General features: G+C 43.6%; 1 protein-coding gene across 2 annotated transcripts in view; it reads left to right on the top strand.

The window, feature by feature from the left end:
• The first annotated feature begins 2,415 nt into the window (after positions 1-2,415).
• NOX4 (NADPH oxidase 4) overlaps positions 2,416-24,705 on the top strand; it is a 154,574-nt gene continuing 132,284 nt past the window's right edge. For both annotated transcript variants that reach the window (XM_073318104.1, XM_073318024.1), the window contains exons 1-6: positions 2,416-2,481; positions 3,554-3,649; positions 17,273-17,383; positions 18,000-18,084; positions 18,978-19,075; positions 21,432-21,459. In XM_073318104.1, coding sequence (XP_073174205.1) covers positions 2,425-2,481; positions 3,554-3,649; positions 17,273-17,383; positions 18,000-18,084; positions 18,978-19,075; positions 21,432-21,459 — 475 coding nt within the window. In that variant the 5' untranslated portion in view covers positions 2,416-2,424. The remainder of the gene's footprint in view (positions 2,482-3,553; positions 3,650-17,272; positions 17,384-17,999; positions 18,085-18,977; positions 19,076-21,431; positions 21,460-24,705) is intronic.

Here is a 24,705-nt window from a genome sequence, read left to right as displayed (position 1 = left end):
CTCTAGGCTTAGCAGTTCATAGACCCGGCACCTCTAGACTTGCTGCATCAGTTATGAAGGCAAAAAATTTGCTTGAGCCCCGGCATCTCTTTCATTACAAATTGAGCACTGGACCCAAACTATTAAGGGCTGAAGGGAACTCCTGGAAATGAGATGGTGGCCAGTACAGTCACTGAAAGATGTGTCTTCTGCTCCAAGTGAGGAAGAGTATTCAGTAAGTGGGCAGTCAAGTTCTGCATCAACTACATTTCCCGAGACATCTCCAAGAAGAACCTGCAGTGTAGCATAGTGTCAAGTCTGCAATAACACCCGTCAAATTATTTGTTGTTTTATGTCTGTGGTACTAGTGATTAAGGCCTCAACCATGCCCCATATCTGGGGGAGGGATAGCTGAGTGGTTTGAGCATTGGTCTGCTAAACCCAGGGTTGTGAGCTCAATCATTGAGGGGGCCGTTTGGGAGCTGCTGAAAATATTGGGGATTGGCCCTGCTTTGAGCAGGGGGTTGGACTAGATGATCTCCTGAGGTTCCCTCCAACCGTGATATTCTATTATGCTTGGCGATGTACATCCGGCAAATTTTATTTTCAATTCAGAACATTTCCCAGATATTCAACCTCTGAAATGATTGTGCAGGGCAAATTTTATCAGTTGGCTCTCTTTATAAATTGCTTCAGTTTTCAGTATACGTTCCAACGGAAATGAGGGGAGGGAAAAAGAAGAAGAAAGAACCAGCTAGTAAAACTGTAACATCTTTTTTTCTGATGTCATCATTGCTCTGGCCTCAAATGATAGTTCTGATTAGTTTCAAAATTCAAGGTAAGGTGTTTCTTTGCTTGCTTCCAGTATTCTTAGCAATAGCATTGCTCAGTATAGCTGCCCTCCTGAGCCCTGCTCTTCGGGGACCTCAATTTAAGAATTAAGCAGCTGCCCAAATCACTCAGCATTCTGAGGCTGGGCTCATATCACAGCCAAAGAAGCAGCAACAGACTCAGCACCCATTGTACTGGGACCACCAACAACCTGCCAGAGCAACTATACTGGAGAGTGTTGGGTGCGGTTCTCCCCTCAGTCATCTGACTCCAGTGCTCCCTTCCTCCTCCCCCCCACCATGGGGAAGGCTCTCCCACAACTTGCAGACAGAGGGGGAGAGAGATAGGGCTGGGCTTCTCGCAGCCCTCCCTGGGCCAGGCACACGGCTCTAGCGACCACTTCCCCCCGCTACGGGCAACATGCAGGGCAGGTTTCCCCCCAATTTTAAGGGCAAGAGTGGAAAAGAGCCAGGTGGGGCTAGGCTTCCTGTCATCCCATCACAGGAATAAGGTCATGCCGACAGTGGTAAATACGGCATTCCCTAACTTTCAAGTGCTTCATTCTTTGAACAGTTTTTTTGATGTATAATATATTTTTGTTCGCTAATGCACAATTGGGCACTGAAAATGGGTTTCGGGGGGACGCTTTTGAGAACCTGAACTCATCAAGAGTGCAATGAAGCGGGGAGGAAGCAGGGGACCAGGGCCCAACCCTTCACCTCTGATCAGAGCTGGGTGGTAAAGGCAAAGCCCCTTCCCTGCTGGCATGATGGAGGGGCAGCTGGGCCAAACCTTAGTGGCCCGTGGGGTCACAGCCCCGCTCAGGTTTGCGTGTGTGTGTTTATAAGGAAGGTGTTCTTACAACTGCATCAAGTCTCCTAGGGCCCAGATCCTCAAAGATCTTTAGGCTTTGAACTCTAGGCATTTGGCTACACTGGGCCTTTACCACCATTGCCATGGGGCAGAGGTGCTGACATTCATCATCCAGCGAGAACACGAGCCCCTCCCAGCCTTTCCCCTGCCCGGCCACTGTCTGGCACCATCAGTGCATCTCCATCTTCCTGACCAACTGACTCATACCCCCTGTACCCAGAGTTGCACCTGGCTGCCCTTCTCCTCCCCCCCTCCCCGCCCTCCATAGAATATCAGGGTTGGAAGAGACGTCAGGAGCTCATCTAGTCCAACCCCCTGCTCAAAGCAGGACCAACCCCCACTATTTACCCCAGATCCTAAATGGCCCCCTCAAGGATTGCACTCACAACCCTGGGTTTGGCAGGCTAATGCTCAAACCACTGAGCTGTCCCTCCCTCCCCCTTCTGCCCTGCAGCGTGCCCCGCCGCTGCCCCTTCCTCCTCTCCCGCTGGGGAGCAGGGCCCGAGGGCAAGTCCGGGCAGAGCGAGGCCAGGGGCCTCAGCAGCTGCCACGGCGCAGGCTGAGCGCCAGACTGCCCCGGCCGGCCCCCCGGGGGGCAGAGCAGCGCGCGGAGGGAGAGCAAAGGGGGCGGCGGCCGGAAGGCGGGGAGGGGGGAGCGGCAGGACCAAGCCGCCGCCGCAGCAGCAGGACCGGCTCAGCGGCGGCCCCTCGAAGCCCTGCCCCAGGCGCGGGACTCGCACCATGGCTCCGTGCGGGAGCGGCTGGCTGGCCAACGAGGGGAGCAAGCACCTCTCTCTGGTAGGATGCGGCGGCGCTGGCCGGGCGCAGCCCCCCGCGCGCGGCGCTGTCTCTGCGCGCTGCCCCGCGGCTCGCCCAGAGGAAGTTTGAGCTCGGAGCCGCTCGGGGGGGCTGGGGGCTCGGGGCTCCGCGTGCCGGGGCCGCGGGGAGCCGCCTGCCGTGCTGCGGGCGCGGCTGTGTGTGTGCACGCACGTGGACCCGGCGCGCTCTGCCTGGCTCTGTGGGTGTACGCGGGCACGCACGCAGCCCTGCCTGGCATGCACCTCGCACGCTTCGTGGGCATCGCACGGGCCCGCGTGCTGCGGGACCCATTTCCACGCGCATGTCGGGGGGTGGGGGGGTTGGGTGGCTAATGTCCATTGTGTGCCCTCGGGATTTGTGGGTGTAAATGCAGATGTCCCTGTATGTTGTGTGTGTACATGTGTGTGTATATATACGCACGTGTGTGCTATATAAGCATAGGTGCTGGGACTAGGGATGCTGGGGTGCTGCCGCACCCCCTGGCTTGAAGTGGTTTCCATCATATACAGGGTTTACAGTTTGGTTCAGTGACTCTCAGCACCTGCTCTACAAAAATTGTTTCAGCACCCCTATGACTAAGGGATAATGAACGCATGTGTATCTATGTGTGGTGCATGTGGGTTTGATCTATGTTATAGCCTCTGGAGGGTTGGAGCAGAAAAAGCATGGATCTCCTTTGAAACTGCTTTTCCTTGCTTGGGTCTCATAATTTGTCTTTTCCTTCACTATTTATTTATTCTTGGACTCTTTAATAGCAGCACCTAACTCTATATATTTTGATAGACAGCTTGCATGCAAGATGCTACATAAGATTGTAAAGGACTGAACCTCAAATGCAAACTTTTCGGAGGCTGGCTGAGAACAAAAAGTTTTACAGCCAGCAGGGGCTGTTTTTGTAATGTCTTTCCACTCGTTTTCTCATTCAGCTGCAAAAGCCTTAGAGAGCTCATTACATGTGTGCTGTGTGATGGAAAGAAATATTGAGAAGTTCTGGACTGTAAATGTGCCTTTCATTGACATGCATTCTTTCTTGTTGTCTTGTTCGTTTTAGCTTTTCTGGCTCTCCCTGAATGTGTGGCTCTTCTGGAAAACCTTCCTGCTGTATTACCATGGGCCGCAGTACTACTACTTACATCAGATGCTAGGTGTAAGTGATCCTTTTTCCAAGGTGGTGAGGAGGGGAGTCAGGAGCAGAAATGTGTTGCTGAGGGAAGAATTGGGGTTGCTTAGTAGCCCTTGAAGGGGGGGGAGAGGAGGGCAATGGAGGATCCATAAGAAATGGGCTATGAGATTGTTGACATTTTTGTGGGGTTAGCAATTTGATAGTGTTGAGAATAATCTCTATGTTGGAGTGAATAAAGGGTAAGGAGCTAGTCAAGTGGCTAGGAAAAGCCAACTGCAGGCATGCTTAAAAGATCTGACACTGTAAGCATGATCACAGATGACTGGGGCTTTAGTTTTTAGTCATCATAACAGTGCAAGCTTGTGAGCTTGTTCTGGTGAGCTTTTATGCCAGTTCTCATGCTGTATGTGTCTTAGGGGAGTTGTTTTATTAACTATCTTAGTCTTTCTGCCTTTTTCCATCTCATTTTCATGTTCCTGTGTGCTTGGTTAATAAATAATTATAAGTCCCGTCATTTTTTGCCTTAATTTCTGGCAATCAGTGTGAAAAAAGATGGCATCTACCTGTATAATGCTGACATCTCCACTTTGCCTTTGCAATGATGGACCCACCAGAAATAGTTTCTAGGTGGTGAGATGTAGGTCTTTTTCTTTCTTGAAGTTATCAGTATCTCCTGAGTAGGTACAATTAGCTTGCACTGTAAACTGTCCAGAGGGAATGAGCAAAGGGGAAAAAATATAGTGATGAAAATCTGGCCCTTGTTCTGTCTGTGTCTTAGTCCCCAATCCGTAAAATGGGTATGAATACTTCCCTAGCTCACAAGGGTGTTGTGAGCACAAACGCGTTAAAGGTAGTGAGGGGCACAGATACGGCGCTAATAAATAGGACCTCAGATACATCTATTAGTCAGAGGCTGATAGGAAAGAAGGAGTTCTGGTTCTGAGTCAGGAACACTACCTGAGTAAGAATCCCAGCATTCTCTCAGTAACCGGGGATGGAATGGTGCGTGGTGTTTGCCTGTGACTACTAAATGTAATCCTTTGTCCATCTATAATGTGACCCAGGGCCAGATTTTCCTCATTATATTTTTTCCCCTTTGCACATTCCCTCTGGTCAGTTTACAGTGCAAGCTATATAATCTTTCTTTCTCTTTCTCTCTCGCTCTCTCTCAAGCCACCGTGCGTACAGCTACATTAAACTGAGTAAATAAAAATCTATATTTTTAAGTGGAGAAAAAATATGGGAGATAATTTCTTAACTGCTGAATAATGCCCTTCCCCTCCTCCCCCGTTTTTTTTCCCCTTTCATTTTTGGATAACTCTAAAATGGCCAACTAGTCATTAATGGAAGAAATTATCTTCTGGGCATGAGAGCATACTGGAGAAATTGCATCCCTAAAGGGAACTTGTTGGTGGAGTATTACATAACTGAAAATGGAAGTGAAAAGAGGAGTCTTATTTCATCCTTTAGCTATACTGGTACTGCTGCACATAGCATTTTACAATATATTATGTTGATGTCTTCTTTATTTCTTGCTTGGAATATGTTCCAGATGATACAATGGCTTGAGATCTCATTTGCTGCTGCTTTATCATGATAAAGACTTTGCTATTTGAGGCCAAGTTTCTCCCTGCAAATTTCTGGTGCAACTCCACTGAAGTCTGTTTTTCCCACTACAGTCTGGAGGGAATTAGGCATCTTGAAACTTTGTTTGCTTTATCGTACTATTTTGTATTTAATTGCCTCGTAACCAAAGGATGCCAGATGTGTTTATTAGTCTGCTTCTTGCAGTAGGTGTTTCGTGTAGCAAAAATTGTTACTAGACGCTTTTATTTTTTCCTTTGTTATTTAAGCTCCTCTTCCTGTATTGGGATTTCACAATATTGTTTAAGGGTTTAACTCATGTGTCCAATTATCAACATAGTCCGTGTCTGATTTGGAGGCAATTTGCTGCCTATTATATTGTTCTGTCTGCCTTCTCTTTCTGCCATTCTGGTGTTTTGCAGAGTTTCCTTTAACCCTTTGTCCTCTCTTCTCAGACTCAACAATCCAACAATGCTATTCAGGTTATCATCTGTTAAGGGCCAACAAAGAGCTCATTCTTTGCACTGTACAGATCTTTAACGTTCATTGTTTGCTTTTTTAATTCTTTTCCACTCAAGTGGCAGTGCTCCCATCAAGGGTGTCTATATGACCATTTTTTGGGAGACCTCTTGCTGTTGTGCTACCTCAGATGGAGCTTCATCCATAGTAGCAACATTGGGAGCATTAATGCACACAGGGCTCAAGTAGCCCTCAGCATTTTTACCACTGTCTCTTCTAGAACTGTGGTAAAAATGTCGGAGTCCTGTCTACATTACCATTGGAGCTTAGATACTAGGGTGGTGAGCACAGAGTAAGTACTTACATAGAAGAGAATAGGTACAATGATATCTGTGCAATGGAGGGATATTTTCCCTAATAGTCTAGCATAGACAAGGCCTTAGAATTAACCTTGAAGAGCTAACTTTACTTTCAACCAGGTTTGCTGGGTTGATTAACTCCCTGAGACGGAGATGTGTACAGTGTGTTTCCTGATTGCTATTGATGTTTACATTATAGTCTACATGATAAGGTGTGCACCTAATGACAAAGGAGGATGAATGCAACAGAAATATGGAAAAAAGGGGTGGAGAGAAGGGGGAAATCCCCAAAATAGCAGCATTGCTCAATAAACCATGACCCAGACAGGATTAGAGATCCAGACATCTCAAAAGAGAAGCCTCTTTGGGCCTGATCCTGCAACCTGTGCCCTTTGAGGTGTTGAGCACCCTTATCTCACAACTGACTCCATGGAAATTTAGGGCAGGATCATCCCTTCACAGTCTTTTGGTAAAGAGTGCATAATAGAGTCCCATTCTTCAGAAAGGGACTATGTTCCTTCAAAGGGAGCGTGATATAAAATGCCCACATACTTAGAAGGACAGTACATGCGTGTGTCACACAGGAGCGCTGACAAGAGGCTGATCTTTATTTTCTAGCTTCATGTCATCTGCTCTGGGTCAGGGCACTGTTACATCTTCCCTGTTTTTAAAAAATAAAAAGCAAATAAAATCCTATATCAGCCCTCTCCCTTTCCCCCAGATTAATATGCTTAGGTAATAAAACACAAAGAGATATCTAGGCAGGAGATTAGTTTAGGCTCTGATGGCTTCTGTTACACTTCAGACAATGACTTACTTTGCTCAGGTGGGTTGTGTCATTGTCTCCAGCAGAGTTACAGAGCTCATATGGTCCATGCAGGTAACATATATAATGTGTACGTACACTGGATATGAAGAAAGAAACAGACAAAAAAACAAAAACAGGCTCAGAGGAGTGGCCTGGATTAATGGGTTCCAAGTGGCATGGAAAGAAAATGACTCATATAGTTAGCCACAAGAATTTAGAGCTTCAGTTTTGTTACGAAGACCATTCCCCTATGTTGGGGAAGGGGCTAAATCTGCTGCTGATGTTTGCTCTCTCCTGCCCCTTCCCTATTTTGTATTGCATCAGATTCTGATCTCAGTTACACGAGTGTAAACTTAGAGTAACTCTGTTGATTTCAGTAGTTACTCCAGATTTACCTCAGTGTAACTGAGATTAGAGTCTGGTCCCTACTTTAATTAATTTTTTTATATTTATATAAACACTAGATATAGCTGTATCTGTAAATATATAACCATGTGTCAAACATTTAAAAACTGTCTGACTCCAGTATGCCCCCAATGACTTAACATAACTTCAAAAGAATTGCAATTAATTGAGGATGGGATTACATAGCTCTCTGCCTCCAAAGTGTCCTCTTTTAGGAACAAGTACAAGCTAAAATGAGGTGCTAAAATGTTCTGGTAGATTTTTTTCCTCCCACTTCCATTTTCTGGGAATAAATAAATCCAGCCAGAAAAGCTGTGTTTGCCAGAGTTCCAGCCAAATTTGGCTGTCTCTAGGGGTATGAATAAGTTTTCTTTAAAAAGCACCTGATCTTAACCAAGATCAAACTCCAAACTTTTCTTTCATCCCAGATTGTAAAGTGTGTGACATTTGCATGTACTCTGTGATCAGCAATAAGGAAACATACACAGTACAAACAAAAGGCAAATGAGTAAAAATTAAGTAAAGTGCTCAGTGAAGCCTGCCTCACCCACAGAGATCCTATAAATAATTTTGACTCAGAGAAACTGAGGCATGGATGAAAGTTCATTGATGGACTCTGGGTCTTCGTCCTTTTATTTTGTGCTTCAAGAGGAGTTTAACATGTGAAATAATACCCTACTCCTTGAGGTCTTATCTGTGATCTCCCTTCTAATGTATTCCCTGAACTTAATATTAGGTTTCAGTGCATACAATTGTGACATCAACTTTCATCTTAGTGTTGTTGATAACTTTGCCTGAGAACTTCGGGGCATCGTGTGGTTTATATTAATGATAAATAGTTTTAGTCTCTTCTTGTGTTAATGCTGAAATATCCTGCTTAACCCAAGAAAAGCATATTTCTTCCATTACAGCATTCTTCCAGCACCCCTTGCAGCAGCACCCAGAGAACCAGGAACCAGTTGTGACTCCCTGGTTCTTTGCTTCAGCCTAGGTTGGAGCAGCCTGGGGACTACCCTGATGACGTGTACCAGCTGGCAGTGGTCCCCATGGGACCCTATGTTGCTGGGAATAGCTGGAGAGCAGTACACTCCACCCATTCCTGCTCCCCACTCAGACATATCTATACATATTCTCTCCCCCCTCACCCCCAAAAACTTCTCTGGCTCTTACTGGCTTTGTGCTTGCCTAGAGAGAAAAGGTGTTTCAGTGTATTGGATGCTAGCTTGTGACTCTGGTTTCAATTCCCTGCTCTAGTACAGACTTCCTGTGTGATTTTTGGGCAGTCATTTCAGATACTTCTACATTGCAAAAAAACGCCCCGTGGTGGAGAGTCTCTGAGCCCAGGGCAACTGACTTGGGTTTGTGGGGCTTGTGCTGCAGGGCTAAAAATAGCAGTGGAGATGTTTCTGCTTGGGCTTGAGCCTTGGCTCTGAGACCCTTCCCCCTCGCTGGGTCTCCAGTTCAAGTGGGAATGTCTACACTGCTATTTTTAACACCGTAGCAGGCGCCCCGTGAGTCTGAGTCAGTTGACCCAGGCTCCGAGACTCACTGCTGAGAATTTTTTTTGCTTTTTTTGCAGCATAGATGTACCATTAGTTGCACCCTCAGTTCCTCATCTGTAAAATGGGGATGATAGCACCTCTCTACCTCACAGGTTTAGTGAAGTGCTCAGATATGATGATAAAGGAGGGTTCTTTAAGTACTGAGAGAGACAGGACTCTGAGCAGCAGCTGGTGGGTTGGCTGCCTCCTTTTGCTCTGCATGAAACAATTTAATGTGCTACTTATGTGAAGTAATATCTTCTCCTTCTAGACAAGAGAGGATTGTATGCCTGCTATTTTATAGTTAGTTAACAGGGATATGTTCCTCTGTTAAGATTTGCCTTGGAGCAAGAATCTTCTCTTCCTCTATCATTATTTAAAAATCCAAAGGTCCACTCTTTTGAGCCATTTGTTACTACATGATAATGTGAAAGTTGCCCAGGTAGCACAAAGGAAGTTGAGAGACCATTTAGGGATCACTTGGAAAGAGTGAGTTACTTAGTGACATTTTTGAGCTCTTGGCTGTTTATCAAGTGAAGCTTTAGCTCTCAAATTTATTTCTGGACCTTCCGTAAACTGTGGTTCTAGACATTACTCATGTTTTTGCGTTATCCATTGTTTCCCAACAGCGCATGAGCTTGTCACATCAAGCACATTGCCCAATTTGATTTCTGCTCAGTAAAAGCTTACACAAAGCATTATTGAAACCACGTGACATTTTCCATCAAAATACATGAATCACACTTTTTTGGAAATGTCCTGCTTTTTTTTTACAAGTTGTTTCACATTTTGTTTGTAATGATGTGGTGGAAATGAACCTGAATTAATATGAAGGCAGTGGATTATAGGAATATATCTTTATTAAAGATCACTAAGACAAAATACAAATAATGGTTGCTGGTCCATTTAGGTGGCAACCTGATTCCAGGAGAGGGCACTTCTTAATTTTTCATAGAAAGGCAGGCTGATTCTCATCCTCCTCCACTCCTGCCTGTCCTCCATCACTCTCCCCCATAATGTACCTAGACAGTTCAGTACACAGAGACTAGGGGCCTTATTCTCATTTCCTTCGCACCATTATAACTCCATTGCTTTCAGTGTTGCCTTCTAGATTTACACCAGAGTGAGTGGAGAATTCTGAGGGGGTGGTCATGTGGGAGGAACATCTTGGGGGTGGGTGAAGTTATGGGATAGATGGACATGCGTACTCATGAGTCAGATGAGGTATATCCTACTGTGGAGAACATATGGGGGCAGCAAATGGGGGAGGTGTCTCATAGGGACAATGAGCTACTAGTGGCCTACTTACTATCTCTGTAAGTAAGGGAAACCTGCAGCCTTCTCCGTAGACATCCCCTATAGCACATACTTGTTTCTACCCCAGCTGTACTTTGACATAAGACTGCTGATCATAAGGAACTGGGTGATAGTTGGTTTAACATTTTTCTCCTCGGGGTTAACAGAAATATATTCCAAAGACTGTTGTGTGCCAACGATCAGAAGGAATCATACGTTTTTTGTGGCAGTTGTGATAAACTCTTTGCTATGAGCACATCATAATTGCTGTGAAAAAAAAAAGGCCTACTTTTCCGGCAGGACAGACATGCACAAGAGTTGCCGCTAGGGTATGTTCAAAAAGCAGAGCACAGCTACCAGTGGGGTCCAGAATCTTTGTGGTCAGTTGGTGCCAACACAGCACGCAAAGAGCCTGCTGCTTCTCAAAGTCATGCTGGTTGAGCTGAGGTCAGCGGAGTCATACCAGTGTAACACAAGTGTCAAGGTTCCTTCCCCACTCTGAACTCTAGGGTACAGACGTGGGGACCTGCATGAAAGACCCCCTAAGCTTATTTTTACCAGCTTAGGTTAAAAACTTCCCCAAGGTACAGACTTTGCCTTTTCCTTGAACCGTATGCTGCCACCACCAAGCGTTTTAAACAAAGAACAGGGAAAGAGCCCACTTGGAGACATCTTCCCACAAAATATCCCCCCAGGCCGTACACCCCCTTTCATGGGTTAAAGGCTTGATAATAATAATCCTCATCAATTGGTACAGGTGAACACAGACCCAAACGCTGGGATCTTAAGAACAATGAAAAATCAATCAGGTTCTTTAAAGAAGAATTTTATTTAAAGAAAAGGTAAAAGAATCACCTCTGTAAAATCAGGATGGTAAACACTTTACAGGGTAATCAGATTCAAAACATAGAGAATCCCTCTAGGCAAAACCTTAAGTTACACAAAGTCACACAAACAGGAATACACATTCCCTCCAGGACAGCAAATTTTACAAGCCATTAAACAAAAGGAAATCTAACACATTTTTTAGCTAGATTACTTACTAAGTTTACAGGAGTTGGAAGGCTTGCATCCTTGATCTGTTCCCAGAAAAGGTATCACACAGACAGACAAAACCCTTTGCTCCCCCCCCCCCCCACACACACACAGATTCGAAAGTATTTTGTCCCCTCATTGGTCATTTGGGGTCAGGTGCCAGTGAGGTTACCTTAGCTTCTTAACCCTTTACAGGTGAAAGGATTTTGCCTCTGGCCAGGAGGGATTTTATAACACTGTATACAGAAAGGTGGTTACCCTTCCCTTTATATTTATGACAACAAGTGTAAGTGAATTCTGAATCCGGCCCAATAACTTTCTGTGAGTTACTTCTGGGAAGCCAGTGAAAATCTATGTGTGTCAGGATCCCCAGGGTTCAACCTGGGACTGTGGGAGCACTATGCCCCCTTTACTTCATATTCTGTGTTGTCTCTCACAATACTTTACTGGTGGCAAGCAGTAAACCTCTCCAGTACAACCGCATGTGGAGCCCCATACCCAGCTAGGTTGCATGAATGCTCCCAGAGCCACTCATGGATCACACAGAGAAAGGCACCAGCCAAATCACCCAGCTCCCAGGCCTGCACCCTAGGAATATACCGTCTTGCACTGCTCAGGACCCTTTCTTGAGCAATGCAAGTTTATTAATTGATTCACCACTTCATTAATGGAAAGTGGGTATACACCAGCCTTTGTGACCTGAGCAGATTTACCAAGCAGTTCAGTCAAACTCATTCATAAGGATAAACATTAAAAGAAGTTTATTGATTACAAAAGATAGATTTTAAGTGGTTATAAGTGACAGGCAAAAAGTCAGAGTTAGTTACCAAAAGAAAAGAAAATATAAGCACACAGTCTAAACTCTCAACCCTATCAGACTGGGCAACATATACATCAGGCAGTTTTTCTCATCCCGGTGGTTACAGCAGGTTGGTTACAATCTTTCATACGCAGGCTTTTCCCTCTTAGCCTGGGGACCAGTCTCTTCTGCTCCAGCTTTCTCATTGCTGTCAGCGTAGGTGGGGGAGAAGAGAAAGGACTAAGCATGGGGCCACTGTGTTCTGTTTCATACCCTTAGTCCATGATGTGCATAAGTCCAGCACTGCTGAGTCACCAGGCCAGGTTGGTTGAGCAACTCCCCTGGTGTGGCCTTGTGCAAGTGAGTCATTGAATTGTAACTCCCTTGCTGGACAATGGCTGTGGATGGTTGTTTGACACCTACCTGGGCATTGGTTAGCTCCCTTGTCCTTGTCTCTGGGGATCTAATATCTGGGCAGTTCCCTAACTCACAGCATATTTTAGTGACAACCATACAACAAAATCTCATAACTTCCTATGCACTAGTACACATATTTAGATAGAAAAATAGCTCTCAGCAAATCATAACCTTTCTTCTGATATCTCACATGGCATGCTTTCTATAAAATATCATAATTATATATAAATGATTAATATGGGGGCGCTCCCCCGAGGTATAGTGTGTCACGCTATGTTTGTGCAAACTAGTGATAGACAAACCAGTTCAGATGAAATAAAATACCCACTCTGCGTACTAAAGCAGAACTGAGCCATTTTGAAGTTTGGGGGAAAAACTCTGGGCAAACTTTCCTGTTGCACTCCTCCTCATTTTGATGATGGAAGATGGGCTGCTGAAATGCTGCATACAGTGCTTTCCTTAAGCTATTTCCAGCCCACCTGCCGTATACATGGTTCAGATTTTTGGGGCGCTCCTTCAATTGGAACCATTAGGGTGTGTCTACAGAGTCCAGGGGAGCAAGACTCCAACTCGGGTCAACAGACTTGGGCTCCCTGGGCTTATATTACAGAGCTAAAAATAGCCGTGTAGTTGCATTAAACAGAGGCATAGCATGCAAGTCGTGGGAAGTGGTGGTACCGCTCTACTTGGTGCTGGTTAGGCCTCAGCTGGAGTACTGTGTCTAGTTTTGGTCCCAAATGTATAGAAAAGATGTGGAGAAACTGGAAAGAAGCCAGAAGTGAGTGACAAAGATGATCAAAGGGATGGAATGCAAGCCATGTGAGCAAAGGCGGAGGGAACTGGGCATGTTTAGTTTGAAAAAGAGGAGATTGAGGGGGGATATGAAAGCGGTCTTCAAATACTTGAAAGGCTGCCATAAAAAAGATGGAGACAAGTTGTTCTCTCTTGCCACAGAGGGCAGGACAAGAGGCAATGGGTTCAAATACAGCATAGCAGATTTAGATTAAATCTCAGGAAAAACTTCCTAACTGTAAGAACAATAGGACAATGGAACAAACTGCCTCGGGAGGTTGTGGAAGCTTCTTAACTGGAGGTTTTGGAGGCTGGATAGCCATCTGTCTTGGATGGTTTAGACACAACAAATCCTACATCTTGGCAGGGGTAAGCCTAGATGACCCTTGTGGTCCCTTCTAACCCTATGATTCTGACAAGAAATAATTTCACCATATTTAATAATGTTCAAGACAGTAATCACCCTGGGCTCAGCTAACAATAGACATGGGATTCCATTGTAATTTTTTGTGAGATAATCACATCTAATTATTATTACGTATTGTTTGTGTTATTGTAATGCTTAGGAGCCCCAGTCGTGGACAAGCACCCCATTGTGCTAGGCACTGTACAAACAGAACAACAAAACAAAACATGGCCCTTGCCTCTAAGAGCTTGCAATCTGATACAAGCACTGTTAGATAATGGCTGCGTGGATGCTGTACATTTCAACCCAAGCAGAAATCCTTGTGTTCAATATCCTTGTGATGTATCACATGTGCCAGATAACAGAAGTTATAAAGTTTACCAGTTGCTTTGCTTATTATTCTTGAGCTTTGGAATGTTTTCTGTTAGCACTCTCATTTTTTCTGGATTTTGCATAAACTGTAGTTCAGATCGTTGCCGTGTTTCTCATTTCATCACTGAAATTCTCTAACCCGTTCTTTGTGTCAAAAACCTCTAATGAAAATGTTTAAACACTTTAATTTCAGTTTCTTAAAAATTATTCCTTTGACATATACAGCTCATTTCTAGACTTCCTTTACAGAAATAATAACTAATGAAAATAGCAACAAACTTCACCTCTCCAGAATTCAGCGTACACAGATATGCCAGAGCAAAACAGAACACTGCCACTTTTCTGATACTCCAAAAATATTTGTGATGTTCTAAAATGATTCATTTTGCATAACCTGGGAGTCACTTTAAGCCTAATCTATGGCAAGGAAATAGAAGTACTATGTTTACTATGAATGCCACAATGTTCAAATGATTTTTTTTACTCCTTTTGAACTGTGGGTTGTTGACTGTGGCCTCTTTTACCTAAATCCCACTTATCCTTGTTCCCATGGAAGCAGCTCAGTTGGTATTCAGCAGAGGTCTAGATCCCTGATATGGCAGAGAGCAGGTCCAGGGTGTATGTGTGTGGTGAGTGGGTGATCACTCTTTCATGCCATCATCACAACACTATGGACATTTGCGAGTCTCCCTTCATTCTCTGGAGGCTAGTGTTTGATGGGGGGAACACCTAGCAGCTCAGCTCTAACGCAGAGGACTGAAAGGAGCCGGGGGGATTGGGAGCCAATGTGGAGGCACAGATGCTCCCCCCAGGTGGCCCACTCCACTGAAGATCTCATACAATCTGTGCGTATTTCAGGTATCCGTTGGCTTTGTGGTCAAACTCACTACAAAGAGATGGGGCGTATAGGGGAGAATCATCCACTGTTGCAAACTCTGTGCAGGCATGCAACCACCACAATTTCCTTTCCCAGTACAGGGGACCGCCGGGCCCAAACCTGTGCAAGTGATTTCAGATCCTTCTATATGAAAGGTACCATGTAAAAATAAGATCATTGTTACCGTCACCACCTTTCTGTGGCTCTGTGCCTGGTAGGGATCCACAGGATTTTGTCCCCGCTGTCCTTTATATAATAATCTGTAATCAAGATTTAGGCATCTCTTCATCTATTGCCTGTAATGCAGCCCCTCTGGAGTGGAAATTGGCACTCCTAAATAGTACACAGCAACTCTGAATAACAGGACAGGAATCAAAGAGGATGAGTTAATACTGTTTGGGCAATATAATTGCCCATGTCAGAAATCGGACAAGAAGCCAGGGTTATTACCTCTGCCTTTATAAAATATGCCTGGGATCTTTAATGACTATAACGAGTTTAGATCTTAGTTTTATGCCTCATCAGAAAGACAGCACCTCCTCTAATGTTGCAGTGGACGTAGTCTTGGTAGACTGTGTGAATTCTAAATGAGAAGTGTATGTTAATTATTTTATTTGAGAGTGTATGTATATGTAATATTAGAGCTGGTGGGAAAATTCTGTTTTCCACAAAAAAGCATAGAAAGAAATGACAAATTTTCATTTTTTTCCAAAACACTTCACAGGTTTTGTTTTTTTTAATTTTTCAACTAACTGTAAACTGACCCTCCTCTCCTGGTTTCCACCTCTCTTTTTTTCTTTCATTTTTTCCCCTTTCCTTTCTTTTTCCCCCTTAAAGAAAGTGAAAAAAACCTGAAATTGTTTTGATTACATTTGAGGTTACATGTTACAAAAATAGCTATGTTTTATTTTTTTTTGAAAAAGGACAAAAATTTCAATCAGCCGTATCCTAAAAATTGATACTATATTTTTATTTTCATTTATATTTTAAAAATACACATATGCAAAAATGACTTGTCTTTTAACATGTATACTTTTTTAATCATTTTTTGTGTGTGTGCGAGATGCTGTATTTCTACAGACGTCCCTTAGGAATAAAATGTCTTTATCTACTGACAGTCTGACTGCATCTTTTGTAAAAGCTAACAGAAAAATGCAAATTCAAACTAATAACGGGGAGAGCTGCTGCAACTTGCTAAATTTTGTGAATTTAGGGTGAAGGCATCACAAGGTGTACTTTGCTCGTTTATTTGACGTGAGGTTTAGGTTTAATTAGTTAGGATCCAAGTGGACCAGTAAATGTTATATAGCATATTTTATAAAAGCTTTAGTGAGTGGAGTTCCCAGCTATCAACTCCCCATTGCTGATTTGGGGTCCAATTTAGGGAATGTGCTTATTAGCAGTGTGTGACTTGGTAAGGACCTACTGTGAGTCTATTCCAACCGTCTCTGAAATGGCACAATTATTTCCATTTTAGCTGAATTAACGTATGATGTTGTTCTTTGGCTCATTTATCACAAAGCCATTAAATTTTAGTTAAGTGGCTAATGAGGGTCTTCACGCTGTTTAATCCTTTCCTCCTCTCTAACTATGGCTGTGTGACCCCTCTGGCCACGTAGAGGGTGGTTGCTCCATTGACATTAGGGTTGCTTTTGATTTATTCCCTTACACGTGCTTGTGAACGTTGCTTAGGGTGGCAGTTCTTTCCAAGTGAGATGTCACCTTTTGACATAAAAAGAGGCCAGTCCAATTCCTACTGAAGTCAAAGTGAGTCTTTCCATTGACTTTGGTGGGAGTTGGATCAGGCCTACGATTAGGTCAACAAATCCTCACAGCAGATTTTCTCTCTTCTTTTACATAGCTAGGTCTGAACTATTGCTATAGTTACTTATGGGGCTGAGTCCTACCCCTTATAAAATCTTTCCAGATTCTTCTGCTCTCAGAAGCAACAACTGGGCACCTCCAAGCTCCTCTAGGGAAGAGCAAAGAATTCTTTTAATTATTCTACAGTAGGGTGACCAGCTCTCCCGATTTTATAGGGACAGTCCCGATATTTGGGGCTCTCTCTTAGATAAGCACCTATTATCCCCCACCCCCTTCCTGATTTTTCAAACTTGATATCTGGTCGCTGTACTCTACAGGGTCTTCAAAATTGTTTCTTTGGGACAAATTTAGTTTTGTTTAGCCACCTTAATTTTTGACATTAAGGGTGTAATATATATTGTGTTACAATCTATCATAGCCCCGCCCAACCATAGTACCTGAGCCCCTCACAGTCATTAGTGCATTTATCCCCACAACTCCCCTACCAATTAGGGAAGTACTATTATTTATTTAGAGGAGTAACTGAGGCACAGAGAGCCTAAGGTCACATAGGAAACCTGTGGTAGAGTAGGGAATTGAACCTGGGTCTCCCAAGTTCTAGCCTAGCCTAGCCCCCTACCCATACTGGACCATACTATCACTCTATAATCTGACTCTTGCTGTATTTGTTCAGCTAGGATTGTGTATTAGCAGAGCTTCAGCATCTGTCCTCAACCTGAACTGCAGCCTGGTCCTTTTACCGATGTGCCGTATTCTCCTGGCCTTCCTCCGAGGATCTCAGAAGGTAAACAACATTTAGAATCAATCAGTTAATAAGGACCATGCACATAGACAGATTCCTAAGAAATATTAGAAAGGTTACAGTACACACATATTTAGTTACTATTCATTTGCTTGGCTGTAGATAGTGCTGGTCTGCAGACAGGTATCCTAGATGTGCATGGTAGATACATTGTGTGTGGACCCTGCTCCGGATCCCTTTGAAGCTAAGGAAAGTATTGATTTTGACCTGGCTGGGTTGGGCCCAGTGCTAAGAACATTTCTTGCTTTGGTAAGTAAGGTCATCTTGTGCCCGTGTGCACAAGAAGAGTGAGCGCAAGTGAAGCCTTATCCCCATAGATCCTAAGGCCAGAAGGGGCCATTTTGCTGATCTAGTCTGATCTCCTGAATAACACACACCAAACAACATCTTCTAGTAACTTCTGCATCAAGCCCATGGAGTTACCCTGTTGTGTCTAATCCTGTTCCTACTAAATGTAGGTGTTGTGATCAAATAGCATTAAACCTCGTATAAAAGTTAATTTGACAAAGAAATCATGTCTAGAACATCAATTACTTTTAACTTTATTTTCCATTGCTTCATCTTAGAAGAGAGATTGCTTGAATTCTTTTTTTACTAGGTTGCCAGCAGGAAAACAAGAAGGCTGTTGGATAAAAGTAAAACTTTCCATGTAACATGTGGTGTTACTATATGTGTCTTTTCAGGTAAGATTTTATTGTGCTGAGCACTAGCTCATGTGGGAAGCATATTAAACAATACAAGTCACTTGTGGCTTTTCTTGTGCAGTACGTTTTGGGGTAGTTTTTCTCTGTGTTTCTTTGTTTAGACGCGTGAATGTTTTCTCAGACATTTTTGAAGCCTGGGATCTAAATGAGGGTGGAAAGACTTTCCTTAAAAGTTACAGGTTCTGAAGTGTCAGTTCTTATTTCTTATATGAAATCAAATTAAAAGCTGCCGTCCTAACTGATTTCAGACCACATGTAGTCAATTTAAATGAGGAGGCATGAATGTTAGAGATGAAAAGATCTATTGCAAACGTGTGGGCAATACAGGTAAATACCACAAAATATTGCCACTTTCAATGAAGTGTTAACATAGCGTTGACACAGTCCTTTGATTCAGTTTCCCAATCAAAATTATAATGGGAAAATAAATTACAATACTTTAAAAGGTTCAAAATGAGTAGTATTTTTATATCAGCCTATCTGTCCAACTCACTTAGTACAACAATAGCATATGGTGTCTTAGGACTGATCTTGTTTCCCCTAAAGTGAATGGGAGTTTTCCAATTGAATTCAGTCAGAGCTGAATGAGTTCCATAAAGAAGGTTCTTATATAAAATCTGCAGGTCAGAAAGTTGAATGTTCCAAATATGCAAAGGAAAATGATAAACAGGTAGTTTATATATAAAGGCTAGGAGTAGGATAGACTAAATTATAATGACGGAATCAGCCTAGTCAGTCACTTGGGACCCAGATCTACAAACTCATGTGTGTAAGAACAGGGATCCACCTACGCATATGAGCTACCAGGGTTAGGGGCTTCACATAATCTTCAAAATGCATCTTAGTGAACTGAGATTTGTTCCGTTTTATAGTCTTACATGTTGCCGCACACCTGGTGAATGTCCTTAACTTCTCTGTGAACTATACTGAAGAATTTTTGGCGCTAAATGCAGCAAACTACCGCGGTGAGGTGGGTGACCTGTTCCTTTATATATTCCTTGAAATAGTTGTAACTTGTATGGTGCCTTATAGTTTCCATGAGTGATGTGTACAGTGGTGCTTGTCTTGCATACTGTGAAAATGCAGTATCCTCTTGATTTCTTTTCTTCCTTTCGACGGCTAGAGTACTAGGACTGGAGTCAGGAGACCTAGCTATGCCACTGACTTTCTGTGCGACCTTAAGCAAGTCACTTATTTATTTATATTTTATTAATCCTCCCTCCCCCAAAAATGAGGGGAGAAAAAGACAAAAAGAACAAAAAAAGTAAAGGAATGGGAAGGGAGGGAAAGGAAAGAAAGGAAAGGGGGAAGGGAAGGAAAAGGAGAGCAACAGCTTGGTTTCTATCTGCTAGGAATTAAAGATTTCTAAAAAGTTAGACCATATCTTTGCCAATTTGTCTTGGGGTCCCTCTTCTCCAAAATGTTACCTGCTCTTTAGCTGCCAGGACAGCCATATTGCTGAGCCAAGCTTCTGTCCCTGGAGGCAGGCTTCTTTTCCGTTTCTGTAACATGAGTTGTTTGGCTAGAGAACCAAGCTAGAGAACCAAGATTTCCATGGAGGTGGAGAGTTTTCAGGATGATGGTTTAATTTTTAAGGTGGTATCCATTATCATGTTAATCCTCCTACTGACGTCTAACCAAAAGGATTGAGAGTCCCCAAACATGTGAGCGAGGGTGGTTCTGGGAGACCCACATCTCCAGCAGCAGTCTCCCCCACTGCCTTTCTGTGTGCCCTTTGGCAAGTCACTTCACTGTTCTGTCTTAGTTTACTGCCCTGCTGCTGGGCAGGCCTTGTTGAATCATTTATGCTGCTATCATTGGACCTTATAAAATGGGAGAGGCAGGAGAATAGATGCTGCATTTGCAGCATTGCACAGGCAGTGTAATGTGACATATGGATTGAAGCATGACAAGATTTGGGCCAATCCTGCTCTCATTCAAGTCAAGGCATGGCAAAACTGCTGTTGGCTTGAATGGGAACAGTATCGGATACTTTTATTTTGGCTTTAATTGTCTGCCTGAATTAGGCTGGAAGCTGCATTCTGCTTGCAAAATGCCATACTCAGCTGACTTTTCTATCTCTGATGTAGCCTCCTTAAATCATATCAGAATGTAGGGCCTAAAGTCATTTGTGGGAAACACTCTGGCCTGAGGAAGTCTTAAAGTCTTCTCCTGCCTTTGCACTGCCTACAGGAGTAATGCTCCCACAGGCTTCCCCACTGTGCATTGCTCCCTAACTGTTCTTTGGGTGGTAGGCTTTGCCCAAAGCGGTGGGGAAATAGGAATCATTTAGTGCTTACAAGGTCAGCATTAACTTATGCTCACAGAGTCCTTCTGAAGTTGAGTGGAGGAATGATTCCATGGAGGATGACTGTCTCCTTTGCTCCATAATTGCTTCTTCCCTCAGCCTGCCCCTCTCACCCATGATCCTCATGGACCTGGTCTTCACTACCAAAAAAAAAAAAAAAAAAGGGTGTGTTCTTAACTTGAATGAATAAACCTGAGGCAAAATCCTGGTGGAGGCAAGGCAGTTAGAAGTTTTCACATGAGTTAGCAGGTTGAGTTAAAGCCTGTGGAGGAGCCTCATCTTTAACTCAACCAGCTAACTCATACAAAAACTACTAACTGCCTTGCCTCCACTAGGATTTTATCTCGAGGGAGTTAACTCGAGGTAAGAACACACTTTGCCCCACACTGGTGAAGACAAGGCCATAGAGGGACTTCCTCAGGATCAAGGGGATTGTGGAAACATGCTATAGTGTTGGCACTCTGCCTTTTCCCCTCCACTCAGATCTGCTGCTTTTTCCCCCCGAACCTCCCACAAGGAAGTGGAGAGAAGCATTTGGCCTGATATTGTGAACTCCTTGAGGCAGCCATGTTAAGCTCACTCCTGCTCCCAGGGAAGTCCGTGACAAAACTCCAGTTGACTTCAATGGGAGCAACATAGTTGCCCCTTGTCTTTATATTCAGCTTTAAAATCTCATCCCTCTCCTACAACTATTCAGTAGCTAGGGAAAGTTGTTTTGTAAAATGATTATCTATGAAAGCAGAGAAGTGTCTGATTGTCTCACTACTCTGCTTTCTTATTCAGTGTGCATTTGGTTTTTGCAAATGGTTGCAAGGGTTGGCAAAAGGTTCAGTGTACATTGATGGAACGTAGTTGTCATTGTTCTCTATTACCAGTTACGCAGTCCACTTTTACAGCCAGGTTTAGGGATTGACTGTCGTAGCGAGGCATGTGGAAATGATGAGCAGTTTCTTATATTAAGAGATATAAAATGATAAATAGCAACTGATTTTTGTGTGTTTTTGTGTCTATTTTTCAGGACCCCAGGAAACTCCTTTTCACTACTGGTAAGTTGGTAACCTTCTGTGCAGAGTTGATAAGCTGATTAGTTAGTTTAGATTTCATATTGCAATCAAACCAGAAATATATTTTCAGCCAGACAAGAGTCTCACTTCCACCCCCAGTCGGATTTACCTCCATTTCTGTAGGGGCAGAGCTGGGACCACAGTGTTCCTAAGTGTTCTTAAAGGTATTTCACTGTATCCACACAGCAATATACAAATGATCATGGGGACCTGCCCTGCTCCTGTTCCAGTCAAAACCAAAACTTCCATTGACTTCAGCGAAAGAAGGATGAGGGCCTTTAGTTTTTGTAGAAGAGAGAAAATAAATCAGAGGGTGGACCCTCTAGAGCAGTGGTTTTCAACCTGTGGTCCCTGGGTACCTCAGGGTCTGCAGACTATGTCTAAGATTTCCAAAGTGGTCCACAGCTTCATTTGAAAATTTTGGGGGTCTACAAATGAAAAAAGGTTGTAAACCACTGCTGTAGAGCCTCATCTCATGGAGCAACATTGATGGAGACAGGGAGTAATGGGGGATGACTAGTCCAGGTCGTTGCTCCAAGTTAATACAGGCCGCTCAATAGATCTCTCCTAATATTTAGAAGTGGAGTGAGCCTCTGAAGGAGGCAAACTGAAGGGCTAGGTTATAGCCTGAACCCGACTTTAGGGGCTTTTTGTTGTTATAGGATATCAGGGGAGGAGGGATAGCTCAGTGGTTTGAGCATTGGCCTGCTAAACCCAGGGTTGTGAGTTCAATCCTTGAGGGGGCCATTTAAGGATCTGGGGCAAAAATTGGGGATTGGTCTGCTTTGAGCAGGGGGTTAGACTAGATGACCTCCTGAGATCCCTTCCAACCCTGATATTCTATGACAACTGACCCACTTCATCTGCTTACCTGTCCTTTATGGACAGCCCAGTCTTGCAAGGCTTAGCACTTGCAAGGTACTGAGGAACCTCAACTTCCTTGCCTGACTTCAGTGAGATTTGAGGGTGTTCAGTCCCTCAGAGGTGAGATTAACTTTAAACAAAGGGAAAGCTGCTGCCTCACAGAGTGTCAGTGGATAATAACCCCTCCCCCCAACTTGAGATGACTGCAAGGAAAATTCACTATTTTCAAAAGAAAACTGTGATCTAACTGAGGCTATGTGATACTGATTCAGTAACCTCAATTAGAATATTTAGAAAATACGCATTCAATATAATGGCTTGATAATGTATTGCTCTGTTATCTGCAAACCAAAAAAATAACAACCATAACTGTTTGCCATTTTTCATCGTCACACTCCAGACAAAATATTTAGTTTCTGTGTTGGTATTATACAAATCTGCCATTTGTTACATCAAGCATATGACGAGATGAACCTAGGTTTGCTTATCCAGTAGTCAGGAAGGAGAAGTTATAGAAATCCTTGGAGTGGTGTGAGCAGAGTCTTCAGTGCTGTTATTCTGCAGATGAGTCAGTGGAACATAATTTCAAACAGAGATTCTACATAATATTAAAACCATATTTCTGTATTATCTAATGTTAGAAAAATAAATGTAACCAAAACACTGACTGGTTGTCTCAGCTGGTTTATGTCAGGATCAGTTCAACTTTAGAATGATTCAGCTGCAACATGGAAGCAAGCAACTATAATCATAAAAATAAGTGAGCAAAGAGGTTTTAGTTGCATGCGCATGACAGAGAACAATGTATTCCCATTATGGAATGGATTCCCTGGGCCTGATGCAGACTCTCCTGGCTTAGACTCAACTCCTATTGGCACCTACGGGGTCTGTTTTTCTGCTGTGTTTCACCTTGAGCACCCCTGTTCAGAATGAAGACAGAATGCTGCTATTCTGATTTGGTAGGGGTTGGTGCAAGACAGCATAGAAACACGCCAAAAAAAGTTTCATTTGAAAGGACTGCATGATGGGGTCCGGTGTCTCTTGCTCCTGTTGCACTTACTGGAATTAGAAGTCTATAGAAAACATAGTTTTCAAAGGTTCTAAGCCAAATCTAGACCAGGTGTCAGCTGGTGCAGCTTCCATAGAAAATCAGTGATAATCTAAATGGTGGTGTAACTCTGTTGCCTAACTGGCATAGACTCAGACTTTAAGACCAGAAGGGACCAGTATGATCATGTAGTCTGATGTCCTGCACATTGCAGGCCTCAGAACTTCACCTACCCACTCCTGTAATAGACCCATAATCTCTGGTTGAGTTAGTGAAGTCCTCAAATCATGATTTAAAGATTTCACATTACAGAGAATCCACCATTTACACTAGTTTAAACCTGCAGTTGACCTGAGCCCCATGCTACAGAGGAAGGCAAAAACTCCCGAGGGTCTCTGCCAATCTGACCTGGAGGAAAATTCCTTCCAGACCCCAAATATGACAGTAATTTGGACCCTGAGAATGTCAGCAAGACCCAATAGCCAGACTCCTGGGAAAGAATTCTCTGTATTAATTCTCTTTCCCCATCTAGTGTCCCATCACTAACCATTGGGGATGTTTGCTACAAGCAGTTGTAGATCGGCTACATGCCATTGTAGGCAGTTTCAGCATCTCATCCCCTCCATAAACTCAGTCTTGAAGCCAGTTAGGTTTTTTGTCCCCGACTGCTCCCCTTGGAAGGCTGTTCCAGAACTTCACTCCTCTGATGGTTAGAAACCTTCACTTAATTTCAAGCCTAAATTTGTTGATGGCCAGTTTTTATCCATTTGTTCTTGTGTCCCCTCCCTCCCTGGTATTTATCCCTCTGATGTTTTTATAGATAGTGATCACCTCTCCCTTCAGCCTTCTTTTGATAGAAGTAGTGCAGTTGGCATTGATGTGGCATTCAGTGGGTGTTCAAGGTGAGGGTTGTTCACAGACTAAGGAGGAGGAAGAGGGAGGGTGCATCAAAACCAACATCTAATAGGAGGTGCAAATAAAGTATAAGCAGTGTTGCCTTGGATCAGGGAGAGGGCCTGAGTGCACATTGTACAGCCCACAGCCTCTCCATGAATGACCCTGCTTCTGTGGATACCTTGAGAGCTGTGTGGATCTTGGGGAACGCACTGTATTAGAGTGAGAGCCTGCAAGGTGGAACCCATGTCTCCCTAAGGGAGCTAGGGGAAAACCTTGTGTCATTTTCATTCCTCTTCACTTCTCAGTGTATTCACTCATAAGGGATGTTTTGGCCTGACTCTAGATCAGTAATTTAATAGCATCCTTCTTTCAGCCCATTGTGCCACGTGTTGAAGTCCTGTCCCACTGAAGTCAGTATC

Source organism: Lepidochelys kempii, chromosome 1 (genome assembly GCF_965140285.1).
Source record: "Lepidochelys kempii isolate rLepKem1 chromosome 1, rLepKem1.hap1, whole genome shotgun sequence".
NCBI lineage: Eukaryota > Metazoa > Chordata > Testudines > Cheloniidae > Lepidochelys > Lepidochelys kempii.
This window is presented reverse-complemented; position numbering and strand designations above follow the sequence as displayed.